The sequence below is a fragment of the Plectropomus leopardus genome, chromosome 4, assembly GCF_008729295.1.
Source record: "Plectropomus leopardus isolate mb chromosome 4, YSFRI_Pleo_2.0, whole genome shotgun sequence".
Lineage (NCBI taxonomy): Eukaryota > Metazoa > Chordata > Actinopteri > Perciformes > Serranidae > Plectropomus > Plectropomus leopardus.
The window spans coordinates 3,535,603-3,557,516 of record NC_056466.1 but is presented as its reverse complement, the minus strand read 5'-3'; the positions used below and the strand labels follow the sequence as shown (position 1 = coordinate 3,557,516).

The window sequence follows — 21,914 nt, the reverse complement described above, 5'->3', positions numbered from 1 at the left end:
CAGCAACTGACGCACGTTAAGTGATGCCATGCTTTGAGGGCCAGTGTGTGATGCACTTTCACTTAATTTTCTTACCATTGTTTTCAGAAGGGTGAAGATTGATTAACTGGTGGATGTCTCAGCCACTGCATGTGCCAAATCCATTAACAGTGTGTGTGTGTTCTGCAATCAGTGAAAGTAGTCTCTGCTAAACCCGCAGTATAATACCTACAGAGTAGTGACTAACCCCACAAAACTATTATGATCACATTTTGGCTCAGCACAATTATAATTCATACCCTTGTAGTTTCAACAATGCAACTATTGATGTTAAGCTGTGTTAGAGAACAGTCATAAAATTTGAAATCAATAACTGAGGAGCAGTTGATTATTTGGATCCATCAATTTATCCATTATCTATATCCATTTATCCTTTACAGGGTTGCCAGGGGAGCTCATATTGGGAAAGAAGCATGGTACACCCTGGACTGGTCAACTGTCTGCTAATTACCTTCATATTTGTAATATTGTTGTAATGTTTCTCTGTTGGACCATGCAGCCGTGGAAGATTATTATTTTACTAATGCCAATTTAAAATAGAAGAGAGCTGGGTAAGCTTTATATCATTCTGTACATACAAAAACAACTATCCAGAGGAGTGAATCTTAATGATAATGACACTGTTGCTGGAGATATTCCAGTAATATAGGCCAGCAGTTAATCATAAATATAAATTATCATAGGCTGTTTGACATTTCATCATGGGAAATCATAACCTGCATATACACATTAGTAACAGCAATAACATGGCATGTCATGTGGGGTATAGCAAAGTTATTTACCTGCTACACGGACTGTAAAGTGTGGTTGCTGCCAGCCTCACTGTGTTTATATTGAATTTTTTCAAGTGACAATGCAATTAATTATGGAGGGTCTGGAAATGTATAGACTATTTTAATTGGCAATTCAATTAACTAGATTTATTTAACTACAGGATCCATTGATTTGAATGTAAATTATTTTTTTTCTTTTCTTCAACCACCAGAGCTGAAAAATGAAGCCAAATGGAAGTGCCAATACCTGCAGTTCCTCTAGTGGCCACTTGAGACAAGCTCCAGAAGTGAGTCAATCCTCATAGACCCCTATGTAAAAATGCCCAACTTTATAACAAAAATAAAACTTTTTACAGAGATAGTTTTGGTCTTTGTAGCTAATCTCAATATTCTACAGGGATGGATTTTTATAAACCTCTGTTCACATTTTTATTGGCGCTTACAGTGATACATCATTAAGGGTAGACGGCTTAAATGACAGGCTGTCTGCCAATAGCATCGCCAACTTCTATGTCATATACACACATTCCTCCACAGCACTTGCCCAAATATGGTCACATCTGCCTCCAAAAACCCCCCCCCAAAAAAACCAAGATGACAACAGCTGAAATGCATAAGTTTCAAAACAGGGGTCTACAAAGTAATGTGTTACGTCACACTATCTACATCTAATATTTGTACAGTCTATGGTTTTTAGACTGCTACATAGACTCTGTCTTTGTAGCGCCTGGTTTCTGCCAGCTACACTGTGTGCATATTGAGTGTTTTCAAGTGACTATGCAGTTGGTTAGGGAAAGTTTTGAGGCATATAGACTATGTTAACTGGTACTAAATTAATTTATTTATTGTTTTGACAAAAGTATTCATCGATTTGATTGATTTATTTAAATGTGAAATTTAAAAACATGCACAAGGTTGCTCTGCTACATCACATTGCCTCTGGTGTAATGGCATTTTTAATTTAATAATTTTTTAAACAAATTGTAGTCATTTTTTACACAGTGCCATGTAGATTTTTTTCCTATTGGAAGGCCATTGGAGCTTGTGAAATGCTTTGTCTTTTCAAAATACACTTTTGTTTTCACAGTTTCTGTTTTCAAGATAAACTTACTATGTTGGTAAAACACCTTGTATTTACGTTATTTTTTTTTCCTTTTGCAACACAAGCATATGGTAAGGTTTTACAGAAACACATCATGGTTTGGCTCAACAAACTGATTCTGGTTTATCATATTGCTGTGAAGGCTGGCTTTTGGCGTTGGTGTCTGACACCGAAATCACTGCCCAAATGGTGGTATTTGATAAGTTCAGAATGAGAACAGGCTGCCGTCCCCTATGTAGCAAATTAAGGAAGTTAAGCTACACAGTGTGGCATCCTGTCATCTTTGTACTGTGAGTCAATATGTACTGTGCACTATGGCTCTGATATAATACACAGACAGGAGGCAGAGCAGACACACACACACACACGCACACTAATCAAAACTGTCCCTTTCTTTCCTCCATCTCTTAAACCTCTTTTTTCTCCATTCTCTCTGTTACACGTTCACCCTCCCTTCATTTGTCCAGCTGCTTGGTTGGTTCTGCTGCAGTGGTGTGTGTTTATATAGTTGTGTGTGTGTGTGTGTGTGTGTGTGTGTGTGTACCCAGGGAGCTCCCATGGTGGTGTCCACCCCCGCCTCTATAATTCAGCCACAATTACAAGGCTCTCCTCTGCCGCAGCTAATGAAACCATAAGTCAGCCGAAGACACACACACACACACACACACACACAGACACACACTCAAGTGTATACACACAAACTACAGTACAGTGCAGCAACCCCCTATTACTTTGTCACACACACACACACACACACATGCTCACACACACACAAACATCAGCTCAACAAGCTACAAAGTGAACACACTCATCGATCAGCCTCCCACCCACTCACTTGCTCACTCTCCCACTCCGAACTGGGGTGTTTCCCATACACACTGTATACTACCCACGCAGGAATGATCTGTTCGCTCTCTCTCTCTCACACACACCCTTATCTAACACACATACACACACATCTCGCCCACGTGGGAGAGCCCAGCAGCAAAGAACATGTGGTAGTGGGAACTTGGCAAAACAGCTACAGGGGAATAACTAACTAACTAACTGTATACATGTGTGTGTGTGTGTGTGTGTTCATGTCAAGCTGACAAGCATATTCACCAGTAGAATCATTTTTAGAAAATAAACGGATCTTATTTAAAGGGAAAAAGAAAGTGGAAGCAGAAACACACACCACTGGGCAGATGTGTGTTTGCACATGCTCGTGTTAGAGTGTCTCTTTGTGTTTTCGTGTGAAAGCTACACACAGAGGGGCTTGCACAGCCTGCCAGTCATTATCATACCGTATTACTCATGTAAATCGTGATATGCCTCCACGTCACAATTCGACCCCCCAAAAATAGCTGCAGTGACATCAGACTGTCGGATGACGTCATCAGTGGGTGACATCACGTGTCTCCTAGCATCCCGATGCGGAGTATTAGCATTGTGTACGAGGATCCAGTGGTCTAATTATAGTAACAGCAAGACTGCGCACTGCTTCCACTTCAGAGTGTTCAGAGCAAATCAGGACTGTGTGTGTGTGTGTGTGCATGTGTGTGTGTGTCTGTGTGCATGTATTTTCTTGTGTATATGCCTTTGTGAGGACCCCCTGCTAGATCTTACTTGTGAGGACATGTTTGCAAAGTAAGGACATTTTATTTTTAAGTCCTTATATTTAAGTCCTCTGTTTTTTTTTGGACATTGAGAAAAAAATAGGTTTAAAGTCACTTGTGTAAAGTAACTCAATTTTCTAAGATTACTGTACCTATGATTCTTCCGGGGTTTTTTTCGTCCTAATTTTAGGGCACTTGTATTTAGATATTTAAAACAATTTTATGCTTCTACTCTAATAAATTTCAAAGGAAAATATTCAAACTTTTACTTTATGACATCTGCAACAGCAATAGTCTTTGGCTTCTTAATAAAAAGATTTTACATCAAAATCATTTGATCAGTTTATAGAATATAATGCAATGTAAAAATGCACGGTACAACCTTGTTTTACCATTTAACAGCCATTGTAACTGCTTGGTTGACTTTTTTTTCCTATAAAATTGCTCTACTAATCACCTGGCAAAACCCAATTACATTTTATACAGATGTTATTTTTATTTGTTTATTTTCTATATTTATGTTGTTTTGTTAGTGATAATTACTCAACAGTGGGACTTGATGACATCATATTGATAATTACTAACAACATAATAACATTTCTGGCCAATAAATAGATCCCATAATAATAAGCACAAATTGCTTTGATTTGTCCCGTGTTGCCATGGTTTCGCTCCTCCAGTAGTACACACACTGCATTATGCTGCGTGTCAAACTGCTGTGCTGCTAGATCAGTCCACAATATGTCATCAGTCAGCAGCAGGGTTTACCCCATTGTTTTTCTTTTTTTAACTCTTTCCCCGCCATTGTAGTGTAGGGGACACTGTTACGGATGTTATGCACTAAAACATTTCCACATCCAAAAACAAATGAACAAGATGATCTAAGTTCCCAGGGTGATGGGAGGAGAGAACTACTACTTTATCGCTATTTAGCAGCTTTTCTGACCCTCTCAGCAGCGTAGTTTAAAAGACACAACAGGAGAAACATTTAGCGACTTATTTCCATCATCACTGAACAAGGAGGAAGTATACGATACTGTCTTGGGTGGCCCTTGCTATAGGAGATATAAGAGGTTGCCCAGAGCGCGACATGCTGGAGGGGCGCCACTGGTCGTGCCCCCGCCCAAAAAAACAAAAATGACAAAAATGATTGCTTTCCTGGTTTATGATACTGTCTCCGGCTGTCAATGACTGGAATAGCTGCCAATCGCTATTATCATATGCTCTTTAATGTGGATGTTACACATCTACATTAACATCACTTCATAGCACCTGTCAAAAAGGTACTGCTAAATTTAAGATCTGACGACTTCATCCACTATTAGTTAGGTTAGACAGAAGTTGTGATGGTTGGGGCCAGGAAAATAATCTTTCCAATGAGGGTCCTCACAAACATAGAAGTACAAAAACTGTGTGTGTGTATGTGTGTATGTGTGTGTGTGTGGATGGCTGTGCCTTGTTCAAGCCAGTTAGGGCCAGAGCTGAGCTGTTAGCCATATCTAATCCTATTCAAGGGCTCCATGCATGATACGACACACACACACACACAAACACACACACACACACCTACAAAAACACATTCACACAGTGTGTTATATACTTCACACCCTTTCCATGTAACCCTGCATACACACAGACACTGTACTACTCTACAGTAATTCTGTTACACACGCATACACACGACCATACACATGGAGGCTTATACGTACCCGCACTAATAACCAAACGTTTTACACTTCACATCATTTTAATTACACTACATATAGACCTGTTGTTGTCCAACCTGAAAAAAATATTTAATGTGTCTCACATAGATAGTTATGCCTTATACACTTCTTCTCAGACATAACCTGAAAACACATTTGGAAACAAGTCATGCTAATAACTGTAATCTAAAATATTACATTTGTGAGTACAGTACATGGACATGAATTTGTTGCTGATTTGACGCTGCAATAACTGTGTTGGACATGAGACTATGCATCAAACTTGGCTTATGTAGGACATCATCTGGTCTGAGTGGGTTGAGGTTAATGTTGTTCCTCCTCTCATCTTTGTTTTCAGGAAAGATTGTGTATTAAGTTCCAATTTTGTAGACCTGAATTATCTCAATCAAATAAATCAGGAAACCTGCATTGTTTAGTGCAGTACCTTTGTTGATTTGAAAGTAACACATCTCATACAAGGAGACAATAGACCAAAACAATTGACCGAGAACTTGATCTTTCCTTTAGTGTGACATTAAACATGTCTTGGGATTTGCAAAATTGTCTAGTATCAATAATAAAAAAGCATAATAACAGACAGGAGAAGCGATAGCTATAATGTTGCTGAATCCAGCTTTCATTTGGACTGACTATCAATCACCTGGTGCTGTTGGATGCATTTTGTAGTAGGTGTTAAATAAGTGTTAACTGACACTTTGCAAGTTTCTGTTTGGATTTCACACACATGCACCCCTAGTTTGTGATTTTATCTCATGCATATTTCAGATACTTCAGACATTTCAGTATTGCCACGCAACGTCGTTTATGTTATTTATTTCGTACCGTTGGTACAGCTTGGTTGCTCTGCTTTAGCCCACTGGTTGATAGAAATCCACAATATTATCTGTGAATTAAATCCCCCTCCCAAAAAGTTTTTAATCTGACAAACTTATATGGACTACTGATTTCCTAAAATGTTTTCTCCCACTGCAATTTTCACCTGGCATGTGATCAGTTGACAGTACACTTGGATTCATTGGGATATCAGATATGTTGACACATATATGGTTGTTATTTATAAATTAATATTGAGAAGATTCTGCTCTCTGGTTCAGATAGGTACACTGGCATAGTTAACTGTAAGCCCTGTCCTCTATATTATGCTGTAGTGAAGGATTGGGGTGGTGGCTCTGTCCTCTCTCTCTGTGACTGCGGCTGATAGTACTGCTGCAGGAGGAAAGGCTGACTGCTCGCCCTTACATAACCACATGTACAAATTCACCCAGAGAGAGGAGTGGGGGTGGCGGGGTGAGACGGCTCAGAGAGCGAGAGACTGAGAGATCGAAAAGACCCTTGGGGATAGAGAGAGAGAGAGGATGGAAGAGAGAGTGTAAAGAATCCAGAAAGAATGACAACTTTCATCCTCTGTATAATATTGGCCTACTACTGTTTCAGTTGGTACAAGTGGCACCAAGCTGTGTTCATGAATTGTGACATTTCTGTCTGTCTGTTCCAGAAATGGGTTTGGGTCATTTGAGGAAGGGGATTATTCAACTAAAGTTTAAAAGCTGCTGCAATTATTTATGCTATCAGGTCAGTTTGATTCTGAAGCAGTTAAAATCAGTGAATCCACACTAATAACATATTGCCAGCACTGCTGGCCCAGCAGGTCTGTGCAATATGACGAAATATATCGTCTCACAATTGTCTCACAATTAAAAAACTTTTCATATTATACAATATAGTTTATTTTGTTCGCGCCATCTGATAACACTTGGTGTCTGTCCACTTGGCCGAGGGGACGTCTACACAATGCACAGTACCAAAACAAACAAACATGGAGAAGCTGGAAAGCATTTCTGAACAAGATTCAGCACAAGACACTGACACCAACCAGCCTAATTAAAACGAGGAGGAGCTTGTACCCAAAAGGACCATTTGGATATGGTTTAGGTAAAATGAAAGATATCATAGGTTCCATTTTGATCTATTTAACTATAACAATACTTTATTTAACTTTACTAGAACTGTATTTCATTCAACTTCATTATAACAGTAGTTCATGTAAACTTATTTTATGGCAGTAGCTACTTCATTTGTGACTGTAGTTCATACAATAATTTTAAATCTTAAAAGCAGTAGTTAGTGCTAAATAGCAGTTTAGAGATTTCAAAATATTGAGCTATTTATCGTGTATCATGATATAACCTAAAAATATTTTGACATCATTTTGAAGCCATATCATCCAGCCCTGATAGCCAGAAAGGATCACAATGATTTGTAGACACATCCTAGCCATTGAAGTTGAAGCAGATGTTTCCCATTGTTGCTTGTTTTAGCCTGTGCAATATGTCTTAGTTGAAGACATCTGATGCAGCATAGATGGATAGGATGCATTATGAAGTCATCACAAAAAGACTGGTTTTGCCGTCTCTTGCTTAGTTTGAAAACATTTACAACATATTTTGTTCCATTGGCCCTAAAGATAGGGATACGCCAAGTTGTTGGTCAGCCATCAGTCATTGCTCTGCCACTGGTGAGCATCTGTCACCCTATTTTTGTGGTGTGTCCCACAACTTTGGCCCTTGTCAGCCTTTTGTCATTCCATGTCAGCTTCTTTTCAGCAGATTCAGCATATTGAATTGCCATTGGATACGTATAGAGCCTGTCAGTCAGTGAAATCACTCTGGTTGTTACATACAGCTCCTTTAACCATGTAAATGATATTTCCCTAACCAAGTAGATTAAATCACACGAACTTAACCAGAACTTGACTATTGAAGCAACACATAGCACTTCAAATATTTGCCGAATTCAGTCATATAGTTTATTATGGAAGACACTGATTAGGGTATGAGGTCTTATGTCAAACAGCTTTCAAAGGCAAATCACCTGGTTTATCCTCGCTGTTTTCCGTCCTGTATGATTCAGTATGGATTTGCTTGTAATAACTGCTGTTTGAGGACACATCCTCATTGCGCTGAGGATATCAGGATCCCTGCAGTCAACAAACACTGAGTGATACTGTTCTCTGAGCTTCCTTGGCAATCTTTTTTATATCATCATCAGGCTTCTGACTGTAAAAACAATTTGATAGACATTCAAGGTGGCAGAAGGCTGGGAATTGCCGAATAAACATTTGAGGCTTGTAGGTGGTTAGGGAAGAGCAGTGGTCTCTCAGCTACTGTACAACAAGGCATCCAACCAATCTAGTCGAGCTGCTCAGTGGCCACTTGTAAGAGACTGATTGTATTGGGAAGCTTCCAGGTGGGAAATGTGTATGAGTGAGCGATAGAGAAAATCCCGCCTTGATAAACAAATGTTGCATCACTTCCATCTGTCAGAGTGTGTCATCATCTATACTTTACATTGTCATTTTAGTAATTTAGCTGACACTGTTATTCAGAGTGACTTACAGTGAGTGCAACAGTACAATGAGCTTTGATTACCATATCACTGAAGATTATAGGGAACCAAAAGCGAAGAGTGCAAGAGTCAGTGTGTTAGCGCATTTACAATCATTATGTAATCCAGCAGTACATAGAAGCGATGCTCAGAAAACAAACACAAGAAGAACAGAGGGACAATTTGTGCAAATGGCTGCAGTCACATACAATTACTGACCTGACACAGCAATTAGACCAAATGCATGCTCTACTGTATATAGTCATCCACCCCCATTTCAGTGGAAATTTAATTGCATGCAAAGAGCCATTGAAAGGTTTTTGCTCCTCCCTGACTGTCAAAGACTAAAAAACAAAATCTGTGCGAGTTGGTGGAAACAATCTTTATGTGTGGTTTGCCAACACATTCTCATCCCAAGATGTCACATATTGCTGCTTTGTCAGTGAACTTCTGCATCTACATATTACTCTCTAGGTATTCTCTTGTGTCTGCTGGTGACCTTCCTAGATGCTGCAGCAAATTGTTTGGTTTTTGGAAGAAACATCATGGTTTTTCTCTACAGTAATACAAGAAGTGAACACCTGGCTGCTGGGTGAAAGTCCAGGGTTGGTTAGATCCATCCACCTCCTCTCCCACCCACCGTTTGCTGACCTTTGTGCTCTTTTCATGAAGTCTGTTGCTCTGATTAAACCAAGCGAAGAAGAAATCTGGTGGTCAGTTGCTTGCACGGATGGTTGAACATGTAATGAGGTCTAAAGTTTGGCTTTGTGCTACTTATATTGCATCATTACTGGCAGAGTTTCAACCCGACACCGTTCAGCGGGTGTATCATACATCCAAAAAGGTTCCTTTTGGCCGTGTTACAAACAATGCGTGGCGGCGTATCATATCCCTGTGAAAGGTCCCTTTCGTATGGGTATCTTATGCTGAAAAATAGATAAAGACCACACGCTAGTAAGTGCAATTTCAGCAATTCGTCTTCAGGTTTGTCCCAAGCTTACATTTAACTCACATGGGTACATGTACAAACACACAAGTGCATATATATTTTAAATAACTGTTTTGATGATGCACAGTAGAAAGGCAAGGAATTCAGTGGTTCAGTGCTTTATCTGGACAAAATACAGTAATTCACAGTGAATAGCAGCTTCTATCTTCCACTCCAAAACTGGCGACTGCTTTTTCTGTGGCCACTAGAGTGTAAAGGATACCAGAGCACCAACTGATCGATAGTCTCATCTCTGTCAGAGATTATTTATCTGAGTGTTTGGCATGGGTGCAGCATCCAGCTTGACCTTACAAGTGGCTGTATACAGTAGATACTGTTCTCTAGGGCTCATTCAGAAAGTCCTTCAGGACCATAAACAGTCCTCACACCTTTCCTAGAAACCCAGAGCAGTTAAAAATGCATAAAACCAAGAACATGTAGACTTATGCAAGTCATGACTTTTTGTAAATTGTTTCCTTTAGAAGCTCTGCTGTACTGTTTCAAACCAAACTTGCCTATAACTTTCAGAAAGTCTAAAAAAATAATCATTTTAAGTAGGTTCTGACACAACTTCGGTTCCCTCTCTGTCCTGTTCCCCATCATCCCCCTCGCTCCACCCCATGGCCTCCATCCACCAGCTGTCAGACAGAACGTGGGCCTCGATGGAGATGGACAGACAGATGGATGGAAAGCAAGAGGGAGGAGGCAAGGGATGGATGGAAGGAGGAAAGGGAGAGGTGTGACCCACATAGCAGAGCCTGGAGTATTTATAGAAGAAAGTGTCCTAATTGGCAAGCCGCTGGGAGCGCAACAGCACTGCACTGGTACCCTACTCCTTGTCCTTCACCTCCCCAACCTTCCCTTCTCCTTGGCTTTCGCCTTCTCCTGCCACCTCGTCTTCCTGGAATTTGTCTTCTCTGAGACCTCATCGCTCTTTCTGCTGTCCTTCCACAACAGTGACCTCATCCTTTGACTTCCACCTCTTGCCCCTCCTTCTCTTTTGAGTCTCTCCACCTTTACGCTGCTCTCTCTAGTTTCTTGTCGTCAGCTTTTTGCTTCTCTTTACCCTCTGTCTTTCATCTCTAACTTCTCATTCCAGGCCTCCTGTCTTCGTTCCTCCTTTTGACTTTGTCCTAATTGATCAAGAATACTTGTATCTCAGTGATATGTAATGAAATGCTTAAATGTCGAAAATCATTTTAATTTTAGGGAATCCACAGATTCAGTATATTCTCTGTTCAAAAGTATTGTTATGGTTCAACGAGTACTCACACAACAGTTCTTATGAGAAAAAGAAACTATGCCTGGGCGTCTTTAATTTCAGGCAAGTCAAGTTCCCTAGGTTGGGACTGAGGGGTTAAAAAGTTAAAATATTTTAACTTTAAACAGTAATGCCATCTAACCTAACTGTTACAGGTATTCTTTGTCCACCTCACCTAATTTTACCGTCCTGTTTTCGTCCACTAAAATGATTTCCGGCTTGCCAACTGCTGTCTGCCTGATTCCATGTGAATGCAGCATTAGGTTTAGAAAAAAAACAAAACGAAACATGGTGATAATGTATGTTAAAATAACTTGAAGTTAATTTGGTTCACATGGGACACAAACACCAATCTCCTGGCGGAAAATCTTATTTTGTTTGACCGATCTACCACGCCAACCTGACTTTTGATTTTTATACTACTTCCTACTTTACTCTTGTCAGCGCATTGGTTTACTTGACTCAATGACTCATGATTATGTGGGTTACTTACAAATTGATGTGAATTACTTTTCGTAGGTACACGACAAAGAGTGCATAAGGACAGCCTGTACAATTTAATATAAATTTACTTTGAGCTTAAAAAGACTCAAAAACACAACTTAACATTGGCCCTCCAAGTATGTTATAGTGTATGATTAATATTTTGACATTGCCATTGAAAAGGGGAGTTTTGAAAACAAACACAAGACAATTGTGAAATAAAATAACAAAAATGACTGATCACAAGAGCAAAAAAATACTAAATACTCAAATAGATATGATAACATACAATACATTTTGGGAATATAGATGGATTGATGTATGTATGTATGGAAGAAGTAAGGACTCACGTAGGAAGTACTCGGAAGCATCCGCCTCATAGTCAGCATCCTCTGGGAAGTGATCTATCTGCTTACACATGCCTTTAAAAGAACCTGTTAGAGTAGAAGAAAGAAAAAGAAAAAAAGAGAAGACAAGAAAGAGAAGAGAGCAGACTAAGTTTTGAATACACTCAGAAGTCAAACCAGTTAAAGCAATTCATATGACAAGAGAAACTGAACAGTTAAAAACAAAAAGAATCCTAAAGCCATTCATGTAAAAGTGTGTTAGTGTGTGCGTCTCACAGATCTTTGCATATGTGACAATTTCAGGGGTGGCACAGGGGACATGTGCATTTGTCCCCTCTGCAATACAGATATAAAAGTAAAGAAATCCACACCATAAATTCTTACAGGAAAAGGCACAAAATTGTGCATACAAAATTCACCAGAATGCAGGATATAAAGTTTGTACTCGTTGTTTCGGTAGAAAAGACAAAGAAAAGGGGGAAAAGAACTAAAGAAAGGCGAGAAAGCAATGGAGGTAAGGAAAGAGGAGAAGGTGAGATGCAGCATTTGAGACAATGGAAATAAGGTGAGGAAGAGAGATTTGTCAACAGCCTTGATGGAGGCACATCACATTAGAGAAAGTGACAGACAGGAGAGGAAGGAGAAAACAGGAGGAGTTTAATCTAAACGCCTCGACAGAGCAGGTGGGAGGGTGAGAAGGAGAGAGTGAGGAAAATGCAAATGAAAGAGAGGAAGAAAGGAGAGCTGAAAGTGCCGCTCATTAAGAAGAATTGTGTGTGCGTGTGTGTGTGTGTGTGTGTGTGTTTAGCTTGGTTCAGCTCCAGTGGTAATTGTATGCCCTCCCAAACCACTGCAATTAAATGGGCCCTTGTTAATTGGCGATTGAAGGACGAAAGACTAGCACCCAGCTTTCAAATAGGCATCAGTTACACACACACACACATACATGCACAAAATGTCTCACACTTACAGGCACACACACACATACTGTAGCATCAGCCCTATTGTCAAGAGTCACGCTGGCTGTCTTTCTCACTCATCACGGTGAGAGCACTTATGGCTAAGTTTTCAGATATTTTGCATTTTCATCATGACCACAGAAAAAAAGAACAATTTCAATCCAAAGCTCGACACATAAAAGCAAAAAAGAAAACTGATGACAGGCCTCCACCACAAGCCCTGTTTCATATTTACATATCTTTAATACACCACAGCAAACACTCAGGCGAACAAAGTGTTTTTCATCAGGTAGACTTTGATAGATACATTAAAGATATTTCACCAGGAAGCGGCGCGGAAAACCTTTCAGCGTGCTGCAAAGAATGCTTTCATCATTTAATAATTTTGGTGTGAACTGTGTGTAGAGCTGTGTGTGGAAATTTTGTTCTGTTCCTGAGAGGACTGTGATGAGCAACAGCACCACGTGCTTCGGGAGGAAAATAGCCTCACATTCTCACGGCCTCTTGTCTCTGCAACTATTTGTTGTGCAAATGCGAGGGTTGCTACAAAGTGAAATCGACTTGAGTCATGTTGTGTGTACTCAAAAGGCATTTAGTCAAGTATAGAAATGAAGTACTAAATGTTGATGAGTGGAGGTCTCTCAGGTGATGTAGTTCGCTCTCTAGTGGACATGAATGAGGCCACGACATTTCCAAAAGACTGAGTCATCAGTATTGAAATCATTGCATCATTGCTCGTTCAGCTGGAGATTTATTACTGACATCTTATTAGCTTTGTTAAGATAATGTCATCTATAAATAACAGGGGCTTCCCAGCTGTCATCTCCCTATTCCATGCATTACATGACTGTTTTAACACTTAATACAGTTAGTATCATAGCATGTCTGGAAGGGTTAATTACCAGACATATCACTGTGACAAATTTTCCCCTAAAATTACAGTAAACTACTGGCAGTTGCCAGCATAATGCTGTTATTAAAGCAACACATCAGGACATTTCTAGCTGTGTTTCTCACAACTGAAGCAACTTAAGTATTTTTAGTATTTTATGTTTGGAAAATTCTAACCATGTTTGTTGCTACGAAAAAGGATGTTTTTAATGATACATCTTTTGTGTATTATATTCTATTTACATTGTAGCGCTAAGATACAGATTGTGTCTGAGATTTTATTGGAGAGAAATCAAACGGTGTATCATGCAACAAACATACAAAATCAAAGTCTAAAAATGCTTACGCACCATCCATCTTAACATTCCCTACACTGTAGCAAATTGCTGTTAAAATACAAATTCTGACAGTAATGTGCCATTTTTACAAAAGTACAGTAAAACATAGTAAAACGTGATGCTTTTTGGAGCCAAAACAGAAGTTAACAAACAGTAGGCTGCTGTATAAGTTTACAGCATTATGCTAAAAAAAATACCTTGTTGGGGTGAAAAGACAAATAAAAGTAATGTCTGTGAACTTGGCAAAATATGTCCCAACATGCCAATGAAAAATACCTGCTTTTGTTGGTCTCAAAAGGTCATTTGCTGCTGTATGCTGTTTGGCAGCTGTCCTGCCGATGTGTCATGTAATCCACCGTCCCTGTCTATCTATTAATTGATGTCTAAACATTTATGTTATTACGGTATGCTGTCCACTGTATTTACACTGTTTTTTCTGACTGTCAAGACTAAAGATTACACTATGCTGGAAGAGTTCTTTCATTATGTGCAATGTGTCTCTGTAGATTGTACTTGCAGTGTTCAGATCTGGTTGTAACAGTTTTTACCAGTGTTTTAGAATTGAAAACGAGGGCACTGAACAACACAGCTCATCCAGTTTGGAGTCAACCTACCCGCTCAAACCATTTATTATTTACTGTTACTGTCGGAATCTCTTTGCATGACTTTTATTATTTTCTCAGCCATCTAACATACATACAGCTACAATATTGTAAAACATTCAAAATGGTGTCTGTTGTGGTTGCTAGGAGATGTGTAAAGCAGAGGATATGTTAAAATCACTGTTGTACCCTCACTCCCTCAACTTTAATAATAATACTTCCCCGCATCAGCGTTTGGTTTTCAGTTTTAATTTACTGCCGTCTCTACATGAAGATCCCACATTATGTCAAACACATCAATTTACAAACTCACTGCCAGGCAGAATCTCCATCATCTCCACTCTCTCTCCTCAATCACTGTTCTCTCGCTCTCTCTCTTTAACACTCTCCCTCACTCCCTCCAACACATGCCCACCCACGCTGCAGCACAAGCACATGTAATCTGGAATTGCATTTTCCCTTCCTTCTCTCTGCTATCTCTCTCTCACACAGCCCTCTCTCTCTCCCCCTCTATCTGTCTTTCACATGCATACATGTGTGTGTACCCCCAGGACCAGATTCCCATTTGAACTAAGCTGGCAGCTCAGCCCTCCTCTCCTCCTCACTCTCTTTCTTTTCTCTTCCCGAAATTCAAATTAAGAACACACTTTATTGTCTCGACAGTGATGAAACCTGTGCAGCCTGAACAGAGCATTACGTCACCCTCTGAGATTCACTGATATTGACATTCACAGATGGCCAGGAACCAAAACACATTAAGATCTCAGCATAATTTATGACTCTCACACAGCTTCAGTCATGAGTACTTTATTTCCACTTCTAGTTATCTGAGCACTGTGTCCTGTTTTTTAGAAATACTCTAATTGACGACATAACACTAATTCTAGTGGATGTAGTAAACAAAGTGCGTATAAGCGTGAGGTTACAGACATATATCAGTTGTTTTTTTGTTTTTTTTAAAGCAGTATTTTATCCAATCTTACCACAATATGACAAAAGCATTTTCAATTTCTACCAATCTAGGTGTGAAAGTAGTGTGAGTGGAAGGCTAAAACAGAGATAAAGAGATGAATTCTCATGCACAACATTTTGCAGCCCAGTCGGCAGAAGACAATGTTGGCTTTGTACGTGTCTGCAAAACACGTATTTGTTACATTCGTATGTTAATGCTGTGGCAATGGCGCACTGGAAGGAAATATTTATATGGACACAATCATCACATCATCCACCGGGGAATATGTGTGGGCCCTTGGCAGTATGGCTTTTAGAATCTGACAATTTTTCTTTTTCTTTTTTCATATCATGGCAATACTTTAATCCTGATTTACCTCAGTTTAATGTTGACTAGTGCTCTTGTCTATTTGTTTTTATTTCATTCAGTCCTTATTTATTTGATTTGCTTTTTTTCCTCTTTCCTGTGTCTAGTGTTCTTTGGGGATTGTGTTATCTGCGATGTGGTTTTGTGTTACTGAAAAATTAGAAATTCAATAAACGTTAAGTCACAAAACCTGGTATATGTTAATGTTACTAAAGTGACATAGTATATGAGCTGGGAGGTGGAGGGGATGGTGGATGTTGTGTCAACTACACCAGCCAAGCTACAGACCACTGCAGAGCACTGTTCCAGACCAGCGAACAACAAAACTTGATATTTTTTCACAAGTCCTTGCTTGTTTCCAGTGGCATTTTAGCCACCAAACGTGGGTGTTTATGAGCAACCTGTTGCTGTGTTTCCACCAGGAATAGTGCCACGAAAGCTGTTGTTTTTACCACAAGATCTCTATGTTTCCAGCCAGGATAGAGCCAGCAAAAACTGTTGATTTTAACAGAGATATTGTTACGTTTCCAGCCAGGGTTGTGCAACCCCAACCAGGTATTTTGGGCTAAAACATGATAATTTCTTTACCATAAACAAGTTCTTTTTGCACCAAACCTGTTAACCACTGCATTGCAGAAAAAGCAAAGCCACAAAGTCAGTCAGCTACAAAATGTACAAATGTATCATATCTGTAGTTTTTTCACCATTTATTCTGGCAATTGGGTTGACCTGTTGACAATTCACAGGATATGCACAGGTGTAAATGATAAATTGAAAGATGGATAAATTCCTTTTTGTTCATGCTGGCTCACAGTCACATTGTCATGGCTTACAGGGGCAACTGAATGCAACAGAGCCATTGTTAATGTAATTAGTAACACCTGTGCTGTGAGGAGTCAAAATGTCTGCTGTGAAAAAGGCCTGTTTACCTAACCTTTAATGCACCCACGCACGCATGCATGCACACCCGTCCTTATACATATATCTTTGTGAGGACCCTCATTCACATAATGCATTCCCTAGCCCCTTACCCTAAGCTTAACCACCACAACTACATGCCTAACCCTAACCCCTACCCAAACCCTAATTTCAACGTAAACCCTAAAACCAGGTGTTAACCCTCAAACAGTCATTTGATGAAGTGAGGACTGGTCAAAATATCCTCACTTTCCAAAAATGTCCTCACTCTACTGCAAAAATGCTTTTAGTCCTCACCATGTAGCATGTACGAGAACACACACAAACACACACACACACACACACACACACACACAGGTGCTGTCAGTTATTCAGGCTGATTAGATTTTTGCTCAGGTTGACGTTGGGATGAGGATTATAGGTCACTGATTTTAACAAGAATCATGAACAGACAGAAGGGTGAAGGACAGAGATGCAAATCAAGCACCACCTGTGCACACCAGCATAGTGCTGGTGCAATCAGACAAACTAAGTGAAAACACCTGTGTGGGTGTGCCTCAGATGTTTAAGAGCTTTAAACAATTTGCATATTTAACCTTGATCTTCAGTTTGCTGTATTTTTGCATGCTATTATGCAAATAGAAAATTGTTGAAGGAACTTCTTGTGCTTCAGCCCTTCGGAGATTGGAGCTCACAAAATGGACAAATTACAGCTAATAAGTCACTTGACAGCGAGCCATCATTTTTCTAGATGTACAGCTGAGACAAGTGTTGCAACAGGTTCCATGAAGGCAGTGAGTTATAGGTATTAGGATAAGATCATGTTGGATAACCACTGTGCAAGCTTGGATAGATAAAGGAAAATAAAATAAAGTCATCCTTGCTTACTCACTGATTCAATTTGAACAGCAAATGAATGAGGAGACACTAAAGTCTTTAACTCCCAACTATTTCCAATCTAATTATTGACAATTGTTTCATTGTTGATTTTGGAATTAGGTACAGCAAAGGACAGATGTGAGCAAGAAGCATCATTCATTTATACACAGTTGTCCTCAATCACTTCTCTGTTTTGTGATTCTGTTGGTAACAGTCAAGCCACTGTGCTGTGTCTATTATTAAAATAAATAAATAAAAACACATTTTTTTGCTAATCTATAGCAACATCAACCACTCTTTTACTCACACAAAAACAAACGAAACCTTTGTGTCCGTTACTGTATAACATCCCCATGTTTGAAGCTCCCCTGCCCTCCCCCCTCCTCTCTCTGCAGTTGTCATTATGAGGTGTCGCTCTTCCAAATTGCCCCTGTTAAATTATACATTCTGCTTAAACATGGAGCACATACTATTATTCTGAGACCAACCTGCACCTCAGGGGTCAGGATGGATCTGTCACCCAGTTATTCTCACAGCAAGAGGCGCCCCCGTGACTCTCTGCGGATGATTTATACCATTAAGAAGAGACCCCGGTGACCCCCTGCTGTCACAAGCCAATCAGAGGCCTGCTTGTCGACTCACCTCATAGCTGTTAAGGATAAGTTAATGTAGTGTGATGAAACACCAGCAGACATCCGTTTAAGAAGTGTTAACATCCTAAGCCACTGCAGAAAGTGTGTGTGCGTGTGTGTGTGTGTGTATGTGTGTGAATCAGAGATGTCATGTAAAGTACAAACGCCCTCTTCTGAACCAGCTCTGTGTGTTATGCAAATATTTGGCATAGCATCTTTTTTCTTTATGCTAATTATGGCTCAATCTATCTGTGTGCTAAAATGCCATTAAAGTAATCCCTCAGCTGCAAAGGTGGACGAACATCAGAGGCCTCAAAGGAGACATGTTGCACAGCAAAGATGGCTATCGGTTCAGTTCAGTTTATTACAAGTGTGATGTATGGAAAATGCATTTCTTTTTTCTGTCTATTAATGTTAATTTATACCAGGGAGGGACTTCTCACAAGTAATGCTCTTTTTTTTCTCCTGTCATGCTTTTGCAAATATCATCTTATCATTTATATCATCTTCTGTGGGTTTCCGATCAGGACTGAGCATAAACATTGACATCCAGAACTTAATTTCCAAACTGGACACGGTATAAAATCTGATACTAAAAGACTGAGAAACAACAACTTCACTAGGGCTGGGTGATATAGGCTGAAAATTATATTGTAATATTTTTAGGCTATATCTTGATACACAATATAAATCTCAATATTTTTAAATCTCCTAAAAATCAACTAATTAATGCTAGAACAGGGAGACAGAATTGAACATTACAATTTCTTTCTTCTTTTTAAATTTTTTTTTTTTTTTTTTACCAAATTTCGTTTTTGATGTGTGAATATTGCAGGAATAACTATTGTTACTTTGAAATATATCAACATTATTACATTTTTGATCAATAATCATTGGTAATGTATATATATTGACTAGGTGGATAAAGGCAAGTATTAAAGTAAAGTATTAAGTAAAACTGTCTGATAAATTGAGAGAAGTAAATCACTTTACTGTAATGCAAACCCTAAAATCAAGAAAAAACACCTTACTAGGTGGATAAAGGCAAGTATTAAAGTAAAGTATTAAGTAAAACTATCTGATAAATTGAGAGAAGTAAATCACTTTACTGTAATGCAAACCCTAAAATCAAGAAAAAACACCTTAATATATAATATCTAAGACGATATGTAATCGCATATCCTCATACAATATAATATCTTTATATTACCCAGCCTAAACTTCACCTATGGATCTCGGACACATTTGTTGTAACAGCCTGGGTAAACTCAGTCAGAACAAGTTAAACGACTGTTGACCAATGAATGCAGAAATAAAAAAGTTTGTGGTTGTGCTGAACAGCCCCAATTGAGGATGGACAGAAAAGCTGGCTGCCACAGCAAGGGAGGAGACATGAGAGGTGGGAGACGGTTCATATGAAATGTGACAGAATAGTTGTGTAACAAGTGAAAAGAGAGCTTGAGAGAGAATTTCGAACCCTGGCTGCTTTCTCACCTACGCACAGCTGGCCAGTCAAAGCGTGAAGTGGGTGTGAATGTCAGATCATCGACTTCTTAAAATTACAGAAATGGTCAGACACATTCTCCTCGAATCTGACGTCAGAAAGGTCAACCCAATCTCCAGATTATGTGCTACATTTCTGCAAACCACAAATACATCAGATGTGTTAGTTATTATGTGAATAGTGTGTTGAAACTTTACATTTTGCACAGTGCTGTAGTCAACCTATGGTTAGGTTTAGGCACAAAAAGCACTTGGTTATGGTTAAGAAAAGATCATGTTTTGGTTTAAAAATCCCACTTTTTATGGCACAATCACATCTAAGATCTTGATAAAAAAAAAACAAAAAAACAACAGCTTTTCGTGGCACTATCCCCAGTGGAAAACATCCATTATTTGGTGGCTAAAACACCGCTGGAAAAACAGCTTTGAGCAACTAAAAAGTAACAGTTTTTGTTGTTTGTTTGTCTGCAGCTTGGCAAGCTCATTGTGGTGTCACACATACAAACTCGCTTTGGAAATTGTGATATGATGCATATGAAGAGTAAAAATGTAACATATTAGTGGTTTTCAGAAACATACAATATCAACATTTTCTTCTGGCAAATGGGCTGAAAAGGTATGGGAGGGAGGGGGTATCTGAAACTATATGACCATCCAACAAACACTTCTGGTGAAGTATACTGGACTGTTAAAAGGCTCTCTCTCTTCCTACCACACAGCTCCACCGCCAATCTCTCAGATGGTGTCACTTGTTTTGCATGTTTTTCAGTGATATTTTACACATTTGCTGTGGCAACATTTGAATTTGTTGGGTATGAAGACAGAGTGCAACAGGTTAGTGCCAAGGTTGACGCAAAGGCCAGTAGTTTATGTTCACAGACAGTGAGTGGCCCTGAAGTTGTTCAGGCTGATTGACTCACATACTTTCCATCACTCAGTGACATTGTGGTGGTCTATTCATACCATAGAAAATCCTATATGAACTAATCAAAACAAACCACTGATGCGGGTATTTTCCACCCTTTCATACCAAAACTCCAATAGGCTTTCATGGATTTATTAAATTGGTGATCTTTGGTGACAGCTTTAAAAGTAGAAAGGTATTATATTTATATTTTTTAAGATGTTATATATTCTGAGGTGCATCAGATCTCAATTAGTTCTACGGAAAGGTGTTTTTGAAAATGCAAGGTACCCTCATACCATGGTATGATATCCTCTGAAATAACGCCCTATGAATGACATTACATCCTTTACATAATGTAATGTGATTAATGTAAAGTTACGGGTTAGGTTTAGATAAAAGAAACAGATTTAGGCATCTTTAGGTTTAGACAAGTAAAGTTACTGTGGTTAGATTTAGGACAAGAAAAATGGTGAGGACATACTTTAAAACGACTCAAAGTTCATACGGTTTTGATCCATCCACCACCCCAACCTACCTCGTAAGTGAACTGCTTAAGACTTTGTTAACTATCATCAGTGCATTGGTCAGGTGATCCCAGCTTTCCAAAATACATGGGTTATGCACACATTTCTGGCTCATTGTTACATGGGATATATACTAATTTTGATGCACTACCTTTGGTAGAAAAATGTATGCATATGTGTGCATATACCATATACCTAACTTTCTATCATTAAAGTGATCTGTGGATTTGAATGTGACTGTATTTTGCTGCCACAGCACCTGGTGGCAAAAGGTTAAAGATTTACTTCATATAAAAAGACTTTCGAATGTCTAATGATAATTGTTAATGTCCCTTCAAACAGGCTCTGTGCTAAGTCCATTCAATAATCTATCCATGGCTCTACCTAAAAACGGTCACATGATTTTTGTTATTCACATGGGGAAAAAAAGCAACTTGGCTTTAATCATTTCTTTCAATCCTCTCGATACTAAATAGATTTAAAAATTATCCCAAAGTTTGTATTCCTTCTTTTGTGATTGTTTCAATATCTCTGTCAGCTTTAGTATTGAGTGTGTCACCAATGCAGGTGTGTGAGTTTTTTTAATATGGGTATACAATAAAAAAGGCTTGCATACATAAGGAACACAATATAAAATAAATTCTATGTATATGAATTCCAAAATCAACTCCTCATATATTTCAGGATAGAAACTCTGGCATAGACGATGTGTTCCACCTCAAGATGCAGAGAATCGACTGA

The 21,914-nt window shown here is 39.0% G+C and overlaps 1 protein-coding gene across 1 annotated transcript in view; it reads right to left on the bottom strand.

Annotated features, from left to right (window-relative positions):
• Positions 1 to 21,914, bottom strand: part of LOC121942461 (voltage-dependent calcium channel gamma-2 subunit-like) — a 70,215-nt gene that overhangs the window by 11,421 nt on the left and 36,880 nt on the right. The window contains exon 2 of the mRNA XM_042485675.1: positions 11,706 to 11,789. Within this exon, the coding sequence (XP_042341609.1) occupies positions 11,706 to 11,789 (84 nt within the window). The remainder of the gene's footprint in view (positions 1 to 11,705; positions 11,790 to 21,914) is intronic.